This window comes from Elgaria multicarinata, chromosome 6 (assembly GCF_023053635.1).
Source record: "Elgaria multicarinata webbii isolate HBS135686 ecotype San Diego chromosome 6, rElgMul1.1.pri, whole genome shotgun sequence".
Lineage (NCBI taxonomy): Eukaryota > Metazoa > Chordata > Lepidosauria > Squamata > Anguidae > Elgaria > Elgaria multicarinata.
The window spans coordinates 16,579,412-16,599,982 of NC_086176.1; the positions used below are offsets into that span (position 1 = coordinate 16,579,412).

Here is a 20,571-nt window from a genome sequence, read left to right on the forward strand (position 1 = left end):
ATCGGTAGACCGAGCTGCCATTTTACGGAAGAAATGAAGGCGGTAGACCGGGCACTCGATTTACAGTCACTTAAAACACACAGGAGAAGTACATTTATCGCTGTTTTTATTCTTGCCCGGGAAGAGCAGTCGCCATTTTAGAAAGGGAAATGAAAAGTGTAGGAATGGTGACTGGAAAGAGAGGGTGAGGGGAGAGAATTCACCAAGCCAAGCTGCTCCTCTCACAGAGAGAGCACTTAAGGGGATAGACCGGGCACTTGATTGTATATACAAGGCTGCACAGATTATTGGACAGGGCCACAGATTGGTAGACCAGGCCACCGTTTCACAGCGTAAATGAAGGGAGATGAATAGGTAGATGGGAGTGATTGCCATTTTGGGAACCAAGGTGTGCACATCCTGCAGGTATTTACCTGCACAGTTGCAAAGGATCGCGAGACCACGGTTGAGATTTGGCCTTCGGGGGCATACCTTCCCCAACATCATGGACAGAACTTTGACGTCACCATTTCATTTTAGCTTTCTTAGTTCTTTAATATAAATAAATCTCGGTATGTGGATTTTGAATTATATGTTTAGCCATCTGGCCGTGCAGACTTCTCTACCCTTGTATGTGCGTATATGCAGAGGTGCGCATAAAGAATGATACTTAAAAAAAAAAAGAAGGTTCCCACGCATGTGGAGCAACTTCGCTCTGCAAGGGATCTTATGACAGGATCCCCGCCCCCCATAAATTGAAGGGATAACTCGCTGCAGCTGCTGTAGTATGACGATGTGGGAGGAGAATCGAATCACGGAAAATGCAGGTTAAAAAATAATGAGGCGCAATCCCGGCATCTTATGAGGGCTAGGAATGAGTTTAGCAAACAAATTCAGTCCCATCAGAACCGTAACAAGCTAACCAGTATTAAAAGCACATCTAAATGTTGATCTTCACCGTATTAATGCGCCTGGCTTAGGAGACATTCCTGGTGGATTGGGGCCTTAAAATAGCTCAGGGATAGTCTGACAGGAAATATGCACCCCACAAGCAAATGAGTTTATAGTCATTGCTGGAGTCTAAGCATCAATTCTTTGGGCCCAGTACAAACAGGTAAGGCAGCCTCCTATGTTTGTTTGAGAAACCATATGGTTGATGGGAGTTCTTTCGGTTCATTTGTTTAAACTCCTTTAGTTCCCCCCCTCTAAATTTGTATTCATAGCCTGACAAGCCAATATGGCATGCATTATATGATTTATTTATTTATTTGTTATTGCATCTATGAGCCTCGTGTGGCGCAGAGCGGTAAAGCAGCAGTTTCTGCAGCTGAAACTCTCCCCACGGCCTGAGTTCAATCCCAGCAGAAGCTGGTTTCAGGCAGCTGGCTTGGGTCGAATCTGCCTTCCATCCTCCCGAGGTCGGTAAAATGAGTACCCAGTTAGCTGGGGGAAAGGTAATAACGGCCGGGGAAGGCAACGGCAAACCACCCCTATATAAGGCCTGCCAAGAAAATGTCAGCAAAAGCTGGCATCCCTCCAAGAGTCAGTAATGACTCAGTGCTTGCACGAGAGGTTCCTTTCCTTTCCTTTCCTTTCCTTCCCAAAATATGGGAGATTGCTCTCTCTGAGCATCTAAATCACCACAGAAGAGAGGTTCCTTTCCTTTCCTTATTGCATTTATATCCTGCCTTTTTACCTCTAAGGAACCCAAGGCGGCGTACCTAATCCTCCTCCTCCTCTCCATTTTATCCTCAACAACAACCTTGTGAGGTAGGTTGGCCCAAAGTCACCCAGTGGATCTCCACACTGGCATATAACTGTATGTATAATCACAGAGCAAACCTATTCATGTCTACTCAGAAGTCCTATTGAGTACAATGAAACTTACCACTAGGTAAGTATGGATAGAATTGCAACTTAACTATATTGATATGGGGTCATAGGCCTGTTCATGATGCTGTAAATAAATAAATAAATAAACAAAACCCTGACCCTGGGAACTAGTGGCAGTTCTGTGCACTCTGGAGACTGGGCAACTAACTTATTTTCTCACCTATTTTCTGAATCCTATCAGTAGCATTAGTTCTTGTCCCTAAGATCTCGATTTCCATGATTTGGGGATTGTCTTTTCCTCCTGCTGCTAGATTCTTTGAAGACCCAGTTGCTTCCTCCTGTTGGTGCGTCGGAAATGCCTGTAAGATCCAAGATCCTCTGGCACTTGTTTTGGGAGAGCACGCTGTTATAGGGAAGCCCTTTCCATCGCTCTTAGCGTGTGCGAGACCAAGAGTTAGGGATGTATGGGTTTTCTTTAAAAAATTCTGCATTAGGACAAATCCTCCCCATCCCTTTAAAAAACGCTCCGCAAGTCCATTGAATCTGCGCAGCTCAGAAAAGGCCACTCCACTGGAGAACCTGCAAATCTGCAAATCATATTCATAGAATTCTGAACTCATTTGAATCCATTGCAGATTTCTCAGACAGCCCTTCCTAGAGTTCTGTGTGTGCGCACGTGATGCAAAGGGCAAGAATGCTGCGGATTCGTTAGCAAGGAAGCATTTGAAGCCATCAGAAATTCTGCAGCCATAAAACCCAAATTCTGCCGTTCAACTAAATCAGGCAAATGTGAATAAGTTTAACTCAAATTTTCATGTTCCACATGGCTCGCTTTGAAGTGGGGCCTTGCCCCATTCGGCTCAGGGCACCTTGCAAGCGCCCAGCCCACTTCAGATTCGGTTCCAAATCCAAAGCAGGTTGGCTCTTGTGGTTTCCTAGGTGCCGGCGAAAGCTGGGCACGAGACCGACTGGGAGTCCACAGGACTCCCTTCCCCTCCCAATCGCTCTCACTCACCCCCACCCGGCCATGGGATTTAACTGACCCCTCCCTCGTGCTGTTGAGCTGCCCTTGCTAAGGACGCTGACAGTTCTAGCCTGCCATAGACCTACCGCTGCAAACTACAGTGGCTGGAAAAGGCCGAGGCAGCCCAATCCTGACGCAGAAGCAGACTATTCTAACGTTCCCCCATTCCCACAATGGGGAAGGCATATTGAGGGAATCTTTCTTTCACCATTATGGCCATGGCTAGACCAGGCCTATATCCCGGGATTGTCCCGGGATCATCCCTGTGCATCCAAATGACACACAGGAGATCCTGGCAGCAGGCAGGGACGACCCTTCCATTTGCCTGGGATAATCCTCAGGTCTAGCTAAGGCCTGGATCAGTCTTTTGCTCCAGAATATCCAAAAACCTCATTGGACATTTTATTGTACTTTGAGCCAGTTTGTTGTTTAATGAACTTACATTACTTTGCCCCTTAAACCTGTCTGAGGGAAGAATAGGAGTGTTACCATTTTGTTCCTTCTGATCTCTAATCAATGGAGTTTATAATCCCAGGACCAGTGCCAGTTCCCCCGCATACTCCATCCAAATAACATTTGACCCAGTAGTGGTTAGTGTTTAACTTGTGAAGCCGTCCTTTCAACGACTGCCTCTGGGTTTACTCAAGAGTAGGGTTGGCACACTGGTCTACCATCTGGTGAAATATTGTCTTTGAACTACCTCTTATTTGACTGTGGTCAAATATTGTCGAATTATTCAGTGGAGCCAAGAATGCGTGAATATCCGTATTTCATAGCTAGCAAATGGACCGGGCTTTGCACAGGTTGGAACAGCTCTTTGTTTGACAGAGCGAAGCCTTCAAGCAAACGTACGCAGCTGTCAAAACTGGACACATTGTGCCCATCCAACCTATGTGAAGCCACGCCTGCTGGCACCTCTAGGCATAGCTCCTATGGTCCACCCCTATAGCCTTCTGAGGAAGGGGTCTGTCCACTCCATTCCCCTCAGGTGGACTGGGGAAGACTAGCGCTCTCTTCCCCTGAGGGGAGGGGAGGTGTATAACTCTCCCAGGCTTCATACAGTATGGACTGCAAAGCTATGTACCGTATTTCTTCGATTCTAAGACACACTTCCCCCCCCATATAAACATCTCTAAAAACGGGGTGCATCTTAGAATCGCAGGTGCGTTTATTATTTCTTAGAATCAACGCTTTTTTTTTCTGTTGGTGGTACTGAGATTAGTGTGCGTCTTACAATCGATGGTGTCTTAGAATCAAAGGAATATGGTACTGGTTAGGAAAGTCTGCCTCTACTGGTTGACAATGTTACCGCAGACGTCAACCACATGGACACATTTTAACTAATTAAAATTAATTAACGTGGCTCTGATGGATGGACAGACAGACAGAGACACACAACATCTTGTAGAGTTTTGTAAGATATTCATGTATTTAAAGTCTGATATTTTAACAAAACAACCTTCTGTTGTTCTTAAAAACAAATCCTGGCTATGTGAGTAAAAAAAACCCATAGTTTGTTTTGGTATGGGTGTTGTCCTCTATGTCTGTTTGTATTTTTAACCGTTAAAATCTCATCTGTTGTAGCTTCTGAGGAAGGATTTTGTTAAATCCAAAACGTTGAGCCTTTTACAAAAAAGGAACCATTAAAGATTAACTGTTTTCAGCAGCACCATAGCTTGCCTCCTGTTACTTTTCCGTCTTGTGGTGCTTTTCTTCCCTGTAACTACACATCTCCATCTAGTCCAACATTCTGTTCATACGGCGGCTGACCACCTGCCTGTGGGAAACCCACAAGCAGAACATGAGTTCCCCAGCAAGTGGTAGATGGAGCCATACTGCCTCTGACACTGGAGGTAATATATAGCTATCAAGACTTGTAGCATTGGTAGCCTTATCCTACATTAATTTGCCTAATCCTCTTTTAAAGCCATCCAAATTGGTGGCCATCACTACGTCTTGTGGAAACTAATTCCATAGTTTAACTGTGTGCTGTGTGAAGAAGATCAGTTCCTTTTATCTGTCCTTAACCTCCCACCGTGCAACCAACTTCCCCAAGTTCTAGTATTATGAGAGAGGGAGAAAAATGTCTCCTTTCTCCATATTGTGCAGCGTCCCTAATAAGAGGTCATCCAGACATATAACAGTTACATGACAATATTTGACTGACTAACTGATCCAAATCTTTTTTTTTTCCAATTGTCAAATGGCCAACCCTTTTAGAGAATTAACTGGACTGGCTCAGAAAATAAAGTGAGCCAGACGTGGAGTCACAAATGTCCCTCTTCCATTTTTGTCACTTGACAGCACACAATTGCTCTAAACTATGCCCCACCATGTTCAATGCATCGTGCGCCTAGTCGTCATAGGATTTCGATCTTTTGAAATAAACAAGACTGCTTTTGTTTTTCAAAATACGGTGTAAAATGCTTTCTGCTGCTGAATTTTATACATCGATCACCTAGTTAACATGCCTGGACAATCAGATACTAGTGCAAGCTGATTGACAGTTTTAAATAGACAATGGTGTCTTAGAGGTTTACCTCCATTCAGCCATAAGAATGGTCTTTCCAAACCTTGGATTATTGAATATCTGGTAAACACACCATGGATCACCAACACTTATTCATTAATGCCTGTTATTCATTAAACTCCTACTTTGGGAATTCTATTTTAAATGGAAAACACAGGTGCTTAATTAGCATAACAAAGTTAAGAGGATTGCCTCATCACCTCTTACTGTTGTTGTGAATTGTCACTGTTCTTATGCAGTATACATTTCAGCTCTGCCTGGAAATATAGCTGCTTAGTAATTTCGTGGCCTTTGGTTCCACTGTTCCCGTTTTTAAAAAATCCGTTCCATGTGTGTATGTGAGTGCATATAGCTGACATGAATGGATCTGCTGATGTTTTTGTTTTTATGTAAATGCAGCAACATTCAGGATCTCCAAATTAGATCAAAGCAATGGTACTGGGGAAAGGAATCATAGAATAGTTGAGCTGGAAGGGTCCTATAAGACCATCAAGTCCAACCCCCTGCTCAATGCAGGAACCCACCTTAAAGCATACCTGACAGATGGCTGTCCAGCTGCCTCTTGAATGCCTCTAGGGTGAGATGTTGAAGCTATTCCCCCTTTCTGTTTTTTTTTGATAAAAATCCCATCCCTGAAGTTTCTGTTACCCTGGGGTGGGGGTTAATTTTTTTATAGTTTATTTTTATTTTATTTATTGCTGCATAAGAGCTTCTTTGAGCATTTTGGTAGAAGTTGGCAATAATAATAATAATAATAATAATAATAATAATAATAATAATAATAATACCAGTTTCTTCATTACAAGGTTCCTTACAGTATTTGTTGACACCCTGCTCAATTGCTTACATTTTCCACCCAAGGAGATCCTTTAAGGAAAGTACTTAATTCTTTGGTTTTTGGTTGAAGTGGGTTAAGCTGTCTAGCACCTGTTACTTTAAATATTAAAGATACAAACACTCTGTCCACAGTGTATCTAGAGCATGTGTTCCCATGCCAGCAAGCAACATTTTAAAACACTATTGAGTGTGTTTTAGGTAAATATCTTTCCTGGGGAATACAGACACTACACCTGGGAACAGAATTTACTAGACAATTACTGTGTCATTACATGAGGCTGAGGAAGAAGTATCCGTTTTCCTTGATCCTGTGCAAGTCTGCAGTAAAAATCTCAGAAGGATGTCCAGGTTGAATTTGGAATTAATTTATAATTTGGCTATCAAAAGCTGCCAGAGGGAAGTTACACTGTCTCCTGCGGCACTGTTCAAATTACCCATCGAGATGCTTCCGTTCTGATATGTACCTTCCAAACATGGATGTTATCAGCTTTAGGCTTGTTTGTGTTAAAAAGGCTACGAGACAGATTTGCTTTGTTTCCGGTTGCCTGTCTTTCGCTTTAAGAACTACGGAAATAGATGACTTGGAACCTTCCGACTTGGAAATATGAAACATCTTTCATGCCCTCAGAAACACACTCACCTCCGTCAGGAGCGAACGGTTCTTTGTCTGCATCTCTCCGGTTTTGCCTGCCTCTCGCTCAGCCTCATTCCTGCAGCACACGCGTTGCTGAGGGAAACACGGCAGATCCGCTAACGGAGCGAGGCTGACGGAGCGGTGGGAAATGGCAGGCCGCGGTTGCTTTTTTTTAATCAGCGTGAAGGCTCTCATTGTTCGCCCGCAGTTCCATATCTTGGGTATGCCCTGTTTATCTATAGGCATATCACAACGATGATTTACAAGACTCGCTAGCTTTCAGCAGCCTGGAAGATGCTCTTTTTTAAGGGGAGAGGGGAAATAACAGGAACTATATGTGGGAAATTTAAATTGGAACCTTCCCTTTGCAGCTTGAGGTTAAACTGATGTTTGCTAGGCTGACCATATGGAAAGGAGGACAGGGCTCCTGTATCTTTAACAGTTGCATAGAAAAGGGGATTTCAGCAGGTGTCATTTGTATATATGGAGAACCTGATGAAATTCCCTCTTCATCACAACAGTTAAAGTAGGGTGACCATATGAAAAGGAGGACAGGGCTCCTTTAACAGTTGTATTGAAAAGGAAATTTCAGCAGGTATCATTTGTATATATGAGGAACCTGGTGAAATGTCCTCTTCACCACAACAGTTAAAGCTGCAGGTGCCCTGCTCTCTTTTAAATCTGGTCACTCTAGTATAGCTCCTCCCTCCTGTACCTTTAACTGTTGTGATGAAGGGGGAATTTCACCAGGTTCTCCAAATATACAAATGGCATCTGCTGAAACTTCCTTTTCTATGCAACTGTTAAAGATACAGGAGCCCTGTCCTCCTTTTCATAGGGTCACCCTAGTTAAAGGTGCAGGAGCTATACTGGAGTGACCAGATTTAAAAGAGGGCAGGGTACCTGCAGCTTTAACTGTTGTGATGAAGAGGAAATTTCACCAGGTTTTCCATATATCCAAATGACACCTGCTGAAATTTCCTTTTCAATACAACTGTTAAAGATACAAGAGCCCTGTCCTCCTTTTCATATGGTCACCCTATGTTTGCTTTACGTCTTACTTTTAAAATAATGTGCTTGCGTGTTAACAAGTGGAAGAAGCACTCGCTGTGGTCTCGCTTTTTGTGTCAAGCTGCTTTATGATGGTATTGAAGTGCACTGACAACTGTTGGGGCCCATGACACATACCATATACTGTTTTCAAACCGCTTTCACGGTGTTATATCCTGCTTGGTGTAGATCTGGCCCTGCTTTCGAATTGGAAGCTATTGCCTTGGGTGGGGGTGGCTTGAACAAGCTGTCAGATCAGTTAGGTTGTCGTACAGCATGAGCAAAAACCTGCCGGGGTCCGGGGAGGGCTGGCCTTACCGTGAAGTGATAGGAAGCAGGTGCAGCAGGCAGCGGAGGATGGAAGGGCGGGACTCTCCCCTTGCAAAGGGTCTGCTGCTGCTTGGTCCTGCTGGCCACCTGCATGGGTGGTCATGCAGGCTGCTGGCAGGACCAAGAAGCTGCCACCACCTGCTTGTCCCTGCACTTCACCGGGCGCTGTCGCGTCGTGCCTCTGTCTGCCTTGCCACACCGCACCTCCCATGTTACTTTCCATAGCATAGGCCCATGAGCTGCCTGTGAGGTCTTTCTGACTTCAGGAGCCCCCTGGTACCTGTGCGTCTGACAAGGTATCGCGAGAGGAGGAGGCTGTGGAGGGTTGGGAGGCAGCAGTAGCCAGCAAGTCCTTCTTCTGGCAGTGACCTGCCTTGGACCAGATCTGCTGCCAGCTGATTATGACACTTGCTCATTGCACCTGCTCCTTACTCCCCAAGACCTGCTAATTCTAACCCTGAGGCTCAATTCAGCCAAAGACCAGGTTCTGTTTGTTTGTTTGTTTTTAAAAAAAATATTGACACTCCCAAGCCACAACCTAAGAAAGAGCCAAGAGACATTTTATGTATTTTATTGCTGTAAGCTGTCTTGGGAGGGCTTCAGCCCTGAAAGGCGGCCAAGAAATGTTTTAAATAGATATACAGTAAGTAAAATCAGTGGGTGAACAGGTTTGGAGAATGCCAGTTGAGCCTGAAAGGAACTGGAGTTGATTGGCTTTTCAGCTCCCAGTACTGGTTAGCTGAGAGAATACAGGTTAGTGATCAAACTAGTAAAATGCAGGTTGATTGGCAATACTGCTTAAAATGGGACAATCTGTGTACAATGTGCCTGGAGAGGCCATCCAGCCATGCTGGAGTTCTATACTGCCCAATAGCTGAGGTTCTCTGAGCAGCTGACAACAATTAACAGCAACAAAGAACTTTTGTGAATATATACACATTTTGAATAACGTCCAGTTCACCCTTTTTGTGTGGAAGCCAATTCAGCTGGTTGATGCAAGTGAGACTACTGCTTTTGTGTATTCACAAAAGCAGTAGTTCAAGTCCACTGGGTTCAAGTCCACTGTTGGGATACAACTGCATAGACAGAGAAGTGGGCTAAGCTTTTGCACTTCTTGAGGACGGTTGATACATACCTGTACATTTCTTGATGACACAATGGATGGACGAACAGACTCAGTTGTATTTAAGGTGGTGTAGGAGATATGGAAGTTCTGTCTATGATGTCGGAGTGCTGATGACTTATTCACACATGCAAGTTGTCATTTCATCAAGTGATGAATAGGCATGTGTGAACCAGCCAATAGACATAGTATTTGATGGGTAATTAACTTAGTTTGCAGTGGATCTAATTTATCCTGCATTGTTTTCCAGGGTGACAAATGGCGCACTTCACTACAATTTCACCAACCTGGATAACTTCATGGATCTGCTTTGGGAAAATAAGCTACGTCCAGGTTAATCTTGCCATTTCTTTTTTCAAAAAAATCTGCCTGTCGTACAGTTTTTTAGCGAAAGGTCTTTGGAATTCTGTTCCGTGGTTTGCTTGCATCAAGAATTGCAGCAACTTAACAAGCCAGTGCTGCAGTCCACTTTAAGTTAAACTTACACCAACTCTAATGGAATATTTGCCATGCCTCAAGGGCAAGGGGACATTGCAAGGTTCTGCAGAGGTTGCAATAATGCTAGCACTGAAGCGTTCGCTCCCAGCTTTTACGTCAAAGCACAAGAAAACCCATTGCTCATACTGGAAACAGCTTTTCAAGTGACAATGAGTAGGCGAGCCTTCTATGCTTGCCCAGGATCCTGATGTGAGAAGCACGGATCCCACAGCTGGATGCTGTATCTAGAACAGAGGTAGATTGCATTTGTCACTGTCTAATGACCCAGATTTTTGTGGGAAGGACCATGTAATCTGCCCAGTCCAGTATCAATGGAGCTTGGCTTACTGGGAAAGAATAAGAACCCTTTTGCATAATTTTACTTGAACGCTGCGGTGATGTCTCTCTCCTGAAAGGCTGTGTGCTCTTCGATGTCAGAGAGCCCTTCCTCTGCACGTTATTCCGTGTGGAATTATTTCTCGCAATTGGTGTTGGCCATATGAAGCTGGTCACAAAGGAGAGAAACACATTCTCAGGATGCCAAATCCGTTTCTCTCCTATGAAAAGTGCTTTGGCTGCTTACCTCCTGTTTTCATTTATTTGCTTGCTTGCTTGGGTTCTTTTGGTCACGTGAAGCTTCCTTCCATCACGTCAGCCTGGGGCTGTGACTCCAACGCTCTCCAAGGTTCCAAGCCAAACTTCCCAGCCCTGCTACCGAAGTCCTTTAATCCAAAATGGCGGAAGTTGGATGTGGGATCTCTGCCATGCAAAGCATGTGCTTCAGTGCAGAGCTGTTGATAAGCACAAGTGAATGACTTCATAATACTATCCCCCAAAAGAGGCAAGAATGAGCTCTAGTGCTCAGTGAGGAAGTAAACCTTGGGTCTGTGCTGTATCACTTCAGACTGAAGGTGGGGGCTCACATGACTGGATGTCTCTCCAAGCAAAAAAAAATTCCCCCCGCATAAAAAAACCCCTAACTTTAAAAAAAGTGTTTTTCCACATTTTAAAAAAAAACTGACTGGAGAAGGGTTCTGCCCTTAGCTTCTCCCTGACATTTTTTTTTGTATGTGGAAGGATTTTATTTTTTAATGTGGAAGAGCATACTATCATGTCAGCCCCCATCTGCAGTCTTTAAAATGGTTCAGCCTAGACCCAAGTTTACCACACATTGAGAACCAGGCCATAACTGTGGATGAGCTTCTGGAACAGAGGAAGCGGCCTTTGGTCCAACTAGCCCAGTATTGTCAACACTGACTGGCAGCAGCACAATGTGTGCATGTGCGCTTGCACGCATGCTGTAATTCTCTTCTACATCTGCCAGCTGCCAATGGGAACAAGGAATATGGGCCCTGGTGTCATAGACTCCTGTTTGACACACACACACCCCGATCTCTTTACACACATCCAGAGTCCCCTTTCGTTCATGGAACTGATCACATGATTCCTTGGACTTTGAGCATGGTTCACAAGCGGTGCTGAAGCAGAGTTGGCAGCAGTGAACTCAAAAATACTTAATACATGACTGAACAGTCTGGGTTTGTTTGTACTAAACTAAGGTTTCGAATTGATGGGAAGTCCTTCAGGATACTTCACAGACTTTGAAGATAAAAAACAGGTGATAGAATGGAAGAACTTGATTACGCAGTTGGCCAAGAGATATGTAGGTGAGTTAACGAAAGTCATTTGTCGGTTCAGCAAGCAATGTCAAAGGAAAATACACATTTTTAAAAAATCATTGAACCTTTCTGTAATTGACCATCCATTTGGGTGGTCTGTGGCTTAGAATCTGTGTGTGGTAGCAATTGGGTGGTGGGCAGACCATTAGAAGGGAATTCCATAAGCAACAGAGTTCAGCGTATGGAATTCCTAGGCTAGAATAATGAGTAGCCAAAGATGCTCTTTAGCAGGGATGCAGAACCCGAGCCTCCCCTGGGATTCCTCAGATGACCACGCCCTCTTCCCCTGCCCCCCGCAAGCAACGGTCATGTGGTGGCTTCCTGGTTTTTCCAGTTTTTCCCCATTCTAAAAAGTCAAAATACGGCTTAATTACTGGCAGCGAGAGCTTGAAACTGAAATATGCAGGTGTTTTGGCCCCACCTCTTTTGCCTCCAGCCCCGCCTACCACTGGAATGTGGCCCCCGAGAGCTTCTCCAAAATGAAATCCAGCCCTTGGGCTGAAAGAGGTTCAACACCCCTGCTCTACAGCAAGATCCAGCTGAATGTTGGTCCCTGCCATAGAATAGTTATCTGTGGTTGTGCACCTATCCTGGGTTCATTGTGTGTGAACACAAGTTTGTTCCCCTTGAACAAGAGATGGTTTGGAGCAGCAGTCCTTCAATGAAGATTTTTGTTGGTGGTCAAATGGAGGAGAAGCGTACAATGTCACAAAGCTATAATTAATGCAAGTTTGGTTTCCAGAGCGGTACGGATCGAAACACGTTTCTACGTGGAATTTTGAGACTTGGAATGAGCCCGATCACCATGACTTTGACAATGTATCAATGACAGCTAATGGTAAGCTGCTTTTGAGTCCTTGATTTTGACTGTGAGTGGAGTGGGGGCTGACGGAGGTCAGGGATGATGTCAACAAGATCAAGAGATGCTCCATTTTAGATCCAAAAAGCCTAATACAGTTCTCGTCTTACCCAAATATTGTCTTCACCATTCAAACTCTTAAAAGCCAAGAACACATATAAGTTACCGAATCGGGCAGAAGGGATGGTGCAGGAATATTCTTTAAATGTAACAACAAATTATATAAATGAAGTGTCTAACAACCATGTTAATGATGGACAGTACAGATATTTCTTGCCTAACCTATTTTTAAAACCATGAATCTTTTAACCTACCTTGTTGCTGAGAAAGGGAATTTAAGCATAGCAAGAAGGACAGCAAGCCAAGAAGGACAGAAACAACATGTATCCCATAGGAACAGCCATCTTCTCCCCCTCCCCCAAACAATTCCCTGCAACTGATGGTACGTCACCATGTACCATCATTCCCAGGGACGTTGCAGTCCCATTTTGAAAACACCCGGTAGTCTGGGATATACAGCCCAGTCTTGGCTTGGCTTTTTCAAAGCCAAAAAATAACTCCCAAACAGAGGAACTGCTGCCGTCAGCCTGCAGCCATTGTTTGCATGCAAAAGCACAACTATATCAGGATCCAACCCTGAGTGTTTATACAGCTCTTTTTTTTTAATCTGCAAAACTGTACCTGGAAAAGAAAGGCACAAGGCCGGGGTTCTTTGCTTATCTCTCGTAGTACAGTGGAAAAGGACTAATAAAGGTTACTGTGTTCAACAGCATGTGATGGTCTGCTGGTCTTAAGTTGGGGAAGTGCTGATAGCCAGGAGGGAGGGGGGATGGAGGAAGCTGCAAATGGCCTCCTCCTCTTCTTCTTCTTCTTCTTCTTCTTCTTCTTCTTCTTCTTCTTCTTCTTCTCCTCCTCCTCCTCCTCCTCCTCCTCCTCCTCCTCCTCCATTGTGGTCAGTGTGTGGAAATCCAATGATGATAATTCGGGTAAGATGCTGATAGCCAGGCTGATTTGGATGGGAAATTAGTGTCCTTACCTTCCGTGATATTTAAATTCTATTCATTATTCCTGAATCTATATATGTAAATTAGCATATATGCAAATGTTATGCACATTCATGTCTCTGGAGCCACGCCCCATTCTTTTAAGGACCAAACATCGCTCCTGCTTTCAGGTGTCCTGTCATTGAAGCTGAAGACTTGTTCTAGATTAACGGGGTGACTTTAAGCGAGGGCAGGCCTATCCACCTGAGAGGGAGTGAGAGAGAGGTCTTATGTATACCTGCCAAGTGAGGCTCTAGTCCACGAAAGCTTATATCGCAATAAACCTGTTTATCTTTTAAGTGCCACAATACTCTACTTTGTGTCTGCTGAAATAGACTAACACTGCTACCGTCTGGTACATAGATCAAGGCTCGCTGTTCTCATGAGGGCTAGAAATATGCTTTTTCAAAACAAACAAAAAATGCCTGTCAAAGTTATGCTGCAGCTAATGGTAGCTGAAACTATAGTCCAAGCTATGTGACCTGATCACAGCCAGACCTGTTTATATTACAGTTTGGTCTATTTGTCTTAGCATAGCCTAAGAACATCAGAAGAGGCCTGCTGGATCAGACCAAGGGTCCATCTAGTCCAGCACTCTGTTCACATGGTGGCCAACCAACTGTCAATCAGGGAACCACAAGCAGGACATGCATGCAACAGCACCCTCCTACCCATGTTCCCCAGCAACTAGTGTACATGGGCTTATTGTCTCTGATACTGGAAGTAGCACATAGCCATCAGGAACAGAAGCCATTGATGGCCTTCTCCTCCAGGAATTTATCCACCACCACCCCTTTTAAAGCCAACCAATAAGAACATAGGAAGTGCCCTGATGCTGGATCAGACCAAGGGTCCATCTAGTCCAGCACTCTGTTCACACAGTGGCCAACCAGCCATCGGCCAGGAACCAACAAAGCAGAACATGGTGCAAAATGGCACATGCAGTTGGGTATGTCCTTCGATGGTTTCCTTCGGGTATGTTCTGATGGGCGAGACAGTTTCCTCTCTTAATGGCAAGATATTGCTGTCCGAAGGCAATATGATTCTTCCTATTTGCTCCCAGGGTTTCTCAACTACTATGATGCTTGCTCTGAAGGATTAAGACAAGTCAGTTCTGAGCTGAAACTGGGAGGTCCTGGAGACTCTTTCCATCCGTTCCCAAAGTCCCCGATGTGCTGGAGCCTCCTCAGTCACTGCTACAATGGAACCAATTTCTTCACTGGAGAGACAGGTGTCCGGCTGGACTACATTGCCATGCATAAGAAGGTCAGCTCTCTGTTTTTAATTGTTGCCACATTCAGCAATGAAAAAGTGCTTGTCCCCAGTTTAATGCTCACATTTCTTTGCCTTCACGCACTAAAAAAATTGCTGTGTGGTAGAAAGGTTCTCGATTGAATTGAAAAAGTGGCCATCACATCTTGCAAAGATTCATGTTTTCATACCATATAAAATCTCCGTGTTTTGTTCGGGATGCATGATATACATGATCAGATCAGATTTTGAAGTCAGCGGGGACATTTGGCGTGTTGAGAGAGTGTTGTGGGCGCGCTCACAAAATGGCACGCCTTGCCCATTCAGACATAAAACGGCTCAGCCTGGCTGGTCACAGAACACTCATTTCCCAGAAGCCAATGTGGTGAACTAAAAGAAGAGTAACTTGCCCAAGAACCTAAGTGGGGTCCAAACTCCAAAACACAAAACCACTCTTTTGAACCCGAAAAAAAGATGACACTGGAGGGCAGCACTGTACTTTGCGGCAAGCCAGCCTCACCGTTTAAAAAAATAATTATCATTTTTAAAATCTTAAGAAATAAAAATCAGGAGAGGCAGGGAAGGCAGGACACCAAGAGAGGTGTCCATGGGCACACTGGCCCCCACAGGGACCTCTTTGGAATCTGCAGCAGTATCTTGTTGCAGTCCATAAGACGGCCTTGTATAAACCTAATAAACAAGAAGACTCATCACAGTATTTCTTATCACAGGGAGCTGGGAGTTCACTTCACATCTTGGAACAGGAAACCGAGGCCGTGGGACAGATCCAGAAGCTCTTCCCCAGGTTCGCCAATGTGCCCATATACAACGACGAGGCAGATCCACTGGTGGGATGGTCGGTGCCGCAGCCATGGAGAGCTGACGTCACCTACGCGGCTATGGTGGCAAAGGTAAGGGCCGGACTTCCAAATGCTGATAGAAATACAGGGCATTGTCTCTTTCCCTTTTCCATTGGGTAATGGCAACTCAAAGCAGGAAATAAAACAAAAGAATCATAGAATAGAATCATAGAATAGCAGAGTTGGAAGGGGCCTACAAGGCCATCGAGTCCAACCCCCTGCTCAATGCAGGAATCCACCCTAAAGCATCCCTGACAGATGGTTGTCCAGCTGCCTCTTGAAGGCCTCTAGTGTGGGAGAGCCCACAACCTTCCTAGGTAACTGGTTCCATTGTCATACTGCTCTAACAGTCAGGAAGTTTTTCCTGATGTCCAGCTGGAATCTGGCTTCCTTTAACTTGAGTCCATTATTCCGTATCCTGCACTCTGGGAGGATCGAGAAGAGATCTGGCCCTCCTCTGCATGAGAATCCTTTCAAGTATTTGAAGAGTGCTATCATGTCTCCCCTCAATCTTCTCTTCTCCAGGCTAAACATGCCCAGTTCTTTCAGTCTCTCTTCATAGGGCTTTGTTTCCAGACCCCTGATCATCCTGGTTGCCCTCCACTGAACACGCTCTGAAGAACTAGAACTCCCGCTCATTTCTCTGCTTGAGCGGACGAACATCCAAGCGGTCAGGGGGCTGGGAGCGGGCAGACCCAAATCTCGACCTGGTGGGTGCATTCTCCAGAGTGGGGTCCTGGAGATCAATGGACAATCAGCCAGAAGCCGACGCCAGGATGCAGCAAGCTGAAGGTCCCAGTTTGTTGATCAGGCAAAGGCACAAGGCCGTGCTCTCAGTGCTTCTATCAGGCTTGCCAATTGCAGGGGCCAATGAAACACACACCCTGTTATCTTCTGAGTCTCAGGAATGCCCTGCGGCCTGCACACAAACACTCCACATTTATCTCCCTAAAACTGGGACTAGAGTATTGCTTCGTTGTACGTCTAACTTGGCTTATTTTTCTTTTGGTGACAGCAGCCGGGCAGGAGGTCCAAACTGGGATTAGAACATGTGGGGGATTGACTCCCCGCTCCCCCGCTGTGCCATTTCCCCACCAATCCACCCGGAAAGTACCGCTGCATCAAATGGCACCTGGTGGGGGGGGGGGCAAATTTCAGCTTGGGGAAGGTGATCGTGGGTAGGGAAACAGCACAGGGGAAAGGTTGAGTACCACGTCCCCGTGCGCTGCAGTCCTCATCCAGATTGCACACACACCCTGGCTGCTATTTTTAAAAGATTAACTCTCCTAGGATAGATGTTTGCTTGGCAGACATCTTGGCTAGTCCCAGTCTAGGCTAGATCCCAGCTTCAGACTGTTAAAACCTCAAAGACCTCAGTACTGGTCCTTACTGTGGAAGGGGAGGGGCAGTGAGGAAGGTGGCAGCAAAAGGTTCTTTGCTCTGTTTCTTGTTCCAGAGGCCTCTTATCACATAAACCCCCTTAAGTGCAGGCCTGGCATCAATACCCAGTGTGGTGGGGCAAATGCTGTGTCCCCAGTGGGCCCACTGCAGCGGATGCCAGCCTCCCTTAAGCATGTCTTTTGACGGCACTGGGCTAAGCAAATGGCAGGCTGATGGAGCTGTGTGGTTTTCGTGTTGCTCCCCACCCCCACCCCAATATCATCCACCCTCTAGTAAGCTTTGGGGAGAGCAGAAAAGAGGTGCTGGAGGAGCTTACCAGAAGGCTGCTTGCCAAGCCCCTCTCAAACCTGGTGTAATTGTGCCTTCTTTTTTAATATACAGTCCTAGGCATGGTTTATTTAGTACAGCGACTCTCCTTTCAAGGTCAACACTGAACTCAATCCTCTGCAAAAGCCCACGAATTTCCTGGACCAATTTGTTACCTTAGAACCATGATCTGTTTGGAAATATTCCGGCGACGGCCCTTATTCATAAGACGAGGCTATAAAATGACCACAATGAGGATTAACTGTAGGTAGGCAGCCGGCGGTGGAAACAACTGCTCAGCATTGCAAACCTGACATTTAGCCCTGGGAATCCAGCCTTGCTGTGTAATAAACACAAGATGGCATCATTTCCCACGTTGACATGCAGCCCTGCTGCCAGGCTCCTAACTTGTTGACAGGAGACTTTATAGAGCGAGCTCAGAGAAAGAAGAATGTGGCTACGGAGAAGCGAAAAGGTCTCTTTGGCCCCGTTCAGAAGACACTTTAAACCATGGCTTTAACCACGGTGGTTAAGCCAGAAAGCTGGGCTGTGTTCAGAAGACATCTTAAACCATGGCTTTAACCGTGGTGAATAAAGCGAAAGGCCTTATTCACTGTGGTTAAAGCCATGGTTTAGGGTGTCTTCTGAACACGGCCTGGCTTTCTGGCTTAACCACCGTGGTTGAAGCCATGGTTTAAGGTGTCTTCTGAACATGGCCTGGCTTTCTGGCTTAACCACCGTGTTTAAAGCCATGGTTTAAGGTGTCTTCTGAACACGGCCTGGCTTTCTGGCTTAACCACCGTGTTTAAAGCCATGGTCTAAGGTGTCTTCTGAACGAGGCCTTTGTATTTTCTATAACATCAAATGCGTTTGACACAGCATTCTCCCGCAGCCAGGAGCCAGGAGCAAACTGAGCTCCCTGCTGCATGTACCAGTATATTTAGGGGAGATTTCATGAAAGAGGAAAGGGGAAAGGACAATTTCCCTAGACTCCTGCCAACATGCACGCTATATTATTGATCTTTGTAACCTACACGGATATTGAACAACGTTCGTGGTACTCTGTGCTATGCTGCTCACTATTCTGCCAAATGAAGAGAAGGACTGCAGATATTGTTTCGCTGTTCTCCTCTCCAGGCTGGGTCCTCAGGGTGTAGGGAGCGCCATCATGCTTCCGGGATGTGCTCTAATCCAGAGAGAACACCAGCTATTGCTAACATAAGAACATACAGTAAGGAGTGCCCTGCTGGATCAGACCAAGGGTCCATCTAGTCCAGCACTCTGTCCACACAATGGCCAACCAGCCATCGGCCAGGGATGTACAAGCAGGACATGGTGCAACAGCAACCTGCCACCCATGTTCCCCAGCAACTGGTGCACACAGACTACTGCCTTGAATACTGAAGATAGCACATAACCATTAGGGCTAGTACCCATTGATGGCCTTTGCCTCCAGGAATTTATCCAACCCCCTTTTGAAGCCATCCAGATTGGTGGCCAGCACTACATCTTGTGCTAGTGAGTTCCATAGTTTATGCGCTGTGTGAAGAAGTACTTCCTTTTATTTGTCCTGGATACATGTTAGCCAGGCCCAGCACTGCAGTGGCTCCCTCCAAAGCGACCCAGCCCACGGAAGCAGCTATCTGTGCAAGTCAGAGGGTTTCTGGAATATTCTATTAACAGAATCCTGGAAACATTTCATATGCTTTTGCTGTTTCTTCCTGTATCCTCTTAGAAAAGTGGTGGGTAGAAGATAGGCTATGGCCCATAGGGCACTGTAAGCAGAGTAGAGCCCTGTACACGAGCAGACCTGTGGGTACACTACAACATGTTGTTATAGATTTCCCCCTTGCTTATGTGTAAAAGCTAGTTCCCAAGAATTTATCACCCTTCAGCCTGGGCGTGAGCCATCTTTTTGTTTTCAATGAACACATGCAGTGATAGGGTGTGAGTTAGGGGACTGAAGATGGTGTTGGGCGTGGCCAGGGGTGGCTTCACCCTTACCAAAGGATGTTGAGAAATCCACAATGGAATCAGATGAATTCAGATTTCTATGAATCTGACCAGTGGATACCAGAGCCGACAAGCCTTTTCCTGAGTCGCACGGATTCTGTGAATGTACGGATGTGTTTTGTTTTATTTTCTGGAATTTTATGAAAATTTAGTTGTGCAAAATGCATAAAATCTAAAAAAAAAAAAGGATGAAAATGTGCATTCCCCAATAGGTCAAAGCATGAAACACGCATTTTGAGGGGGTGATTTGCAGAAGTGCGAATTTGCACAAATTCAGGAAATGGGGGGGGGGGGAAATCCGATTCCATCAATGAATGGACGATGGAGCGGAAGGCACCTGGCAACCTGCGAAACACAGGTGGAATGTACTTTACAAAATCTGTACATCCCCACCCCCACTCACACACACCTCCTGGAGTTGCCCACCCTAGCTATAGAGTAAAGTAAAGCCCTGCACTTTGGGGTCCCGTTTTGTATGAAGGCAACTGTGGGCATGTCTACACCAGGAGGCTGGAGGGGGAAGAACTTGTGATATGCGGCAGCAGCGCGCAATATCCCGGGAGGAAGAGGACGTGGCGCCCGCCATTTTTTAAAATAAAAAACGAGCGCAGGAGTGCTCCAAAGAAAACTGTGAGTTGTTGTTGTTTTAAAAAAGTCCCCCCTCCCACCCCCTCAGGAGCCCCATGCCCAGTTCCCGGCTACTGTTGAGGAGCCAAGACTAAACCGGGATGGCTGCCCACGCATCCCGTGATCTCTGTATGATCCGTGGGAAAAGCCGGGATTAAAGCCATCCCGGCTATCTTGGGGCAAGGGAGAGAATCATCGCTCCCTGCTCCCAGGATCCCCTGTGCGTCATGTGGACACACAGGGATGATCCCGGGGCGATCCTCAGGATATCGCCCCATCTAGCCATGTCCTCTGTCCTCCATTGCTGATGCAGGGGCCTGAATCCCATCTGCTGTGGAGCCTGTAGGCGATTTTAATACGTCTGTCTCCACAGTGCGCCCCCCTCACACCCCGGTTCCTGTACTATTCAGGTCCTCCATTGTCACCCTGTCTAACTGTCATGAGAGTCATTTTCTACTATTGCATGTAGCAACATCTATGTGCATGGCAGTTCACGAAGTATAAGAGGGCAGGTCCCTGCCTCAAGATGCTTACAATCAATAATTCAAACCTCATGGTATCTCGGAGAATAGGAAGAAATGAAGGGAAAGCTAAAGAGGTGAAGAATGGGCGTTACTTTCAGTTGCACCTACATGTGATAGATGAAGGCAGTAGAAACATCCATTGCATGTTTAGACAGAAAAAAGTCCTACAGTTCCTAGCATTTCCCAGGTAG

General features: G+C 45.7%; 1 protein-coding gene across 1 annotated transcript in view; it reads left to right on the forward strand.

Moving 5' to 3' along the window:
• The window catches only part of IDUA (alpha-L-iduronidase), a 57,160-nt gene that overhangs the window by 23,805 nt on the left and 12,784 nt on the right, over positions 1–20,571 (forward strand). Inside the window, exons 3-7 of the mRNA XM_063128505.1 lie at positions 9,591–9,673; positions 11,377–11,484; positions 12,239–12,334; positions 14,462–14,664; positions 15,381–15,560. Coding sequence (XP_062984575.1) covers positions 9,591–9,673; positions 11,377–11,484; positions 12,239–12,334; positions 14,462–14,664; positions 15,381–15,560 — 670 coding nt within the window. The remainder of the gene's footprint in view (positions 1–9,590; positions 9,674–11,376; positions 11,485–12,238; positions 12,335–14,461; positions 14,665–15,380; positions 15,561–20,571) is intronic.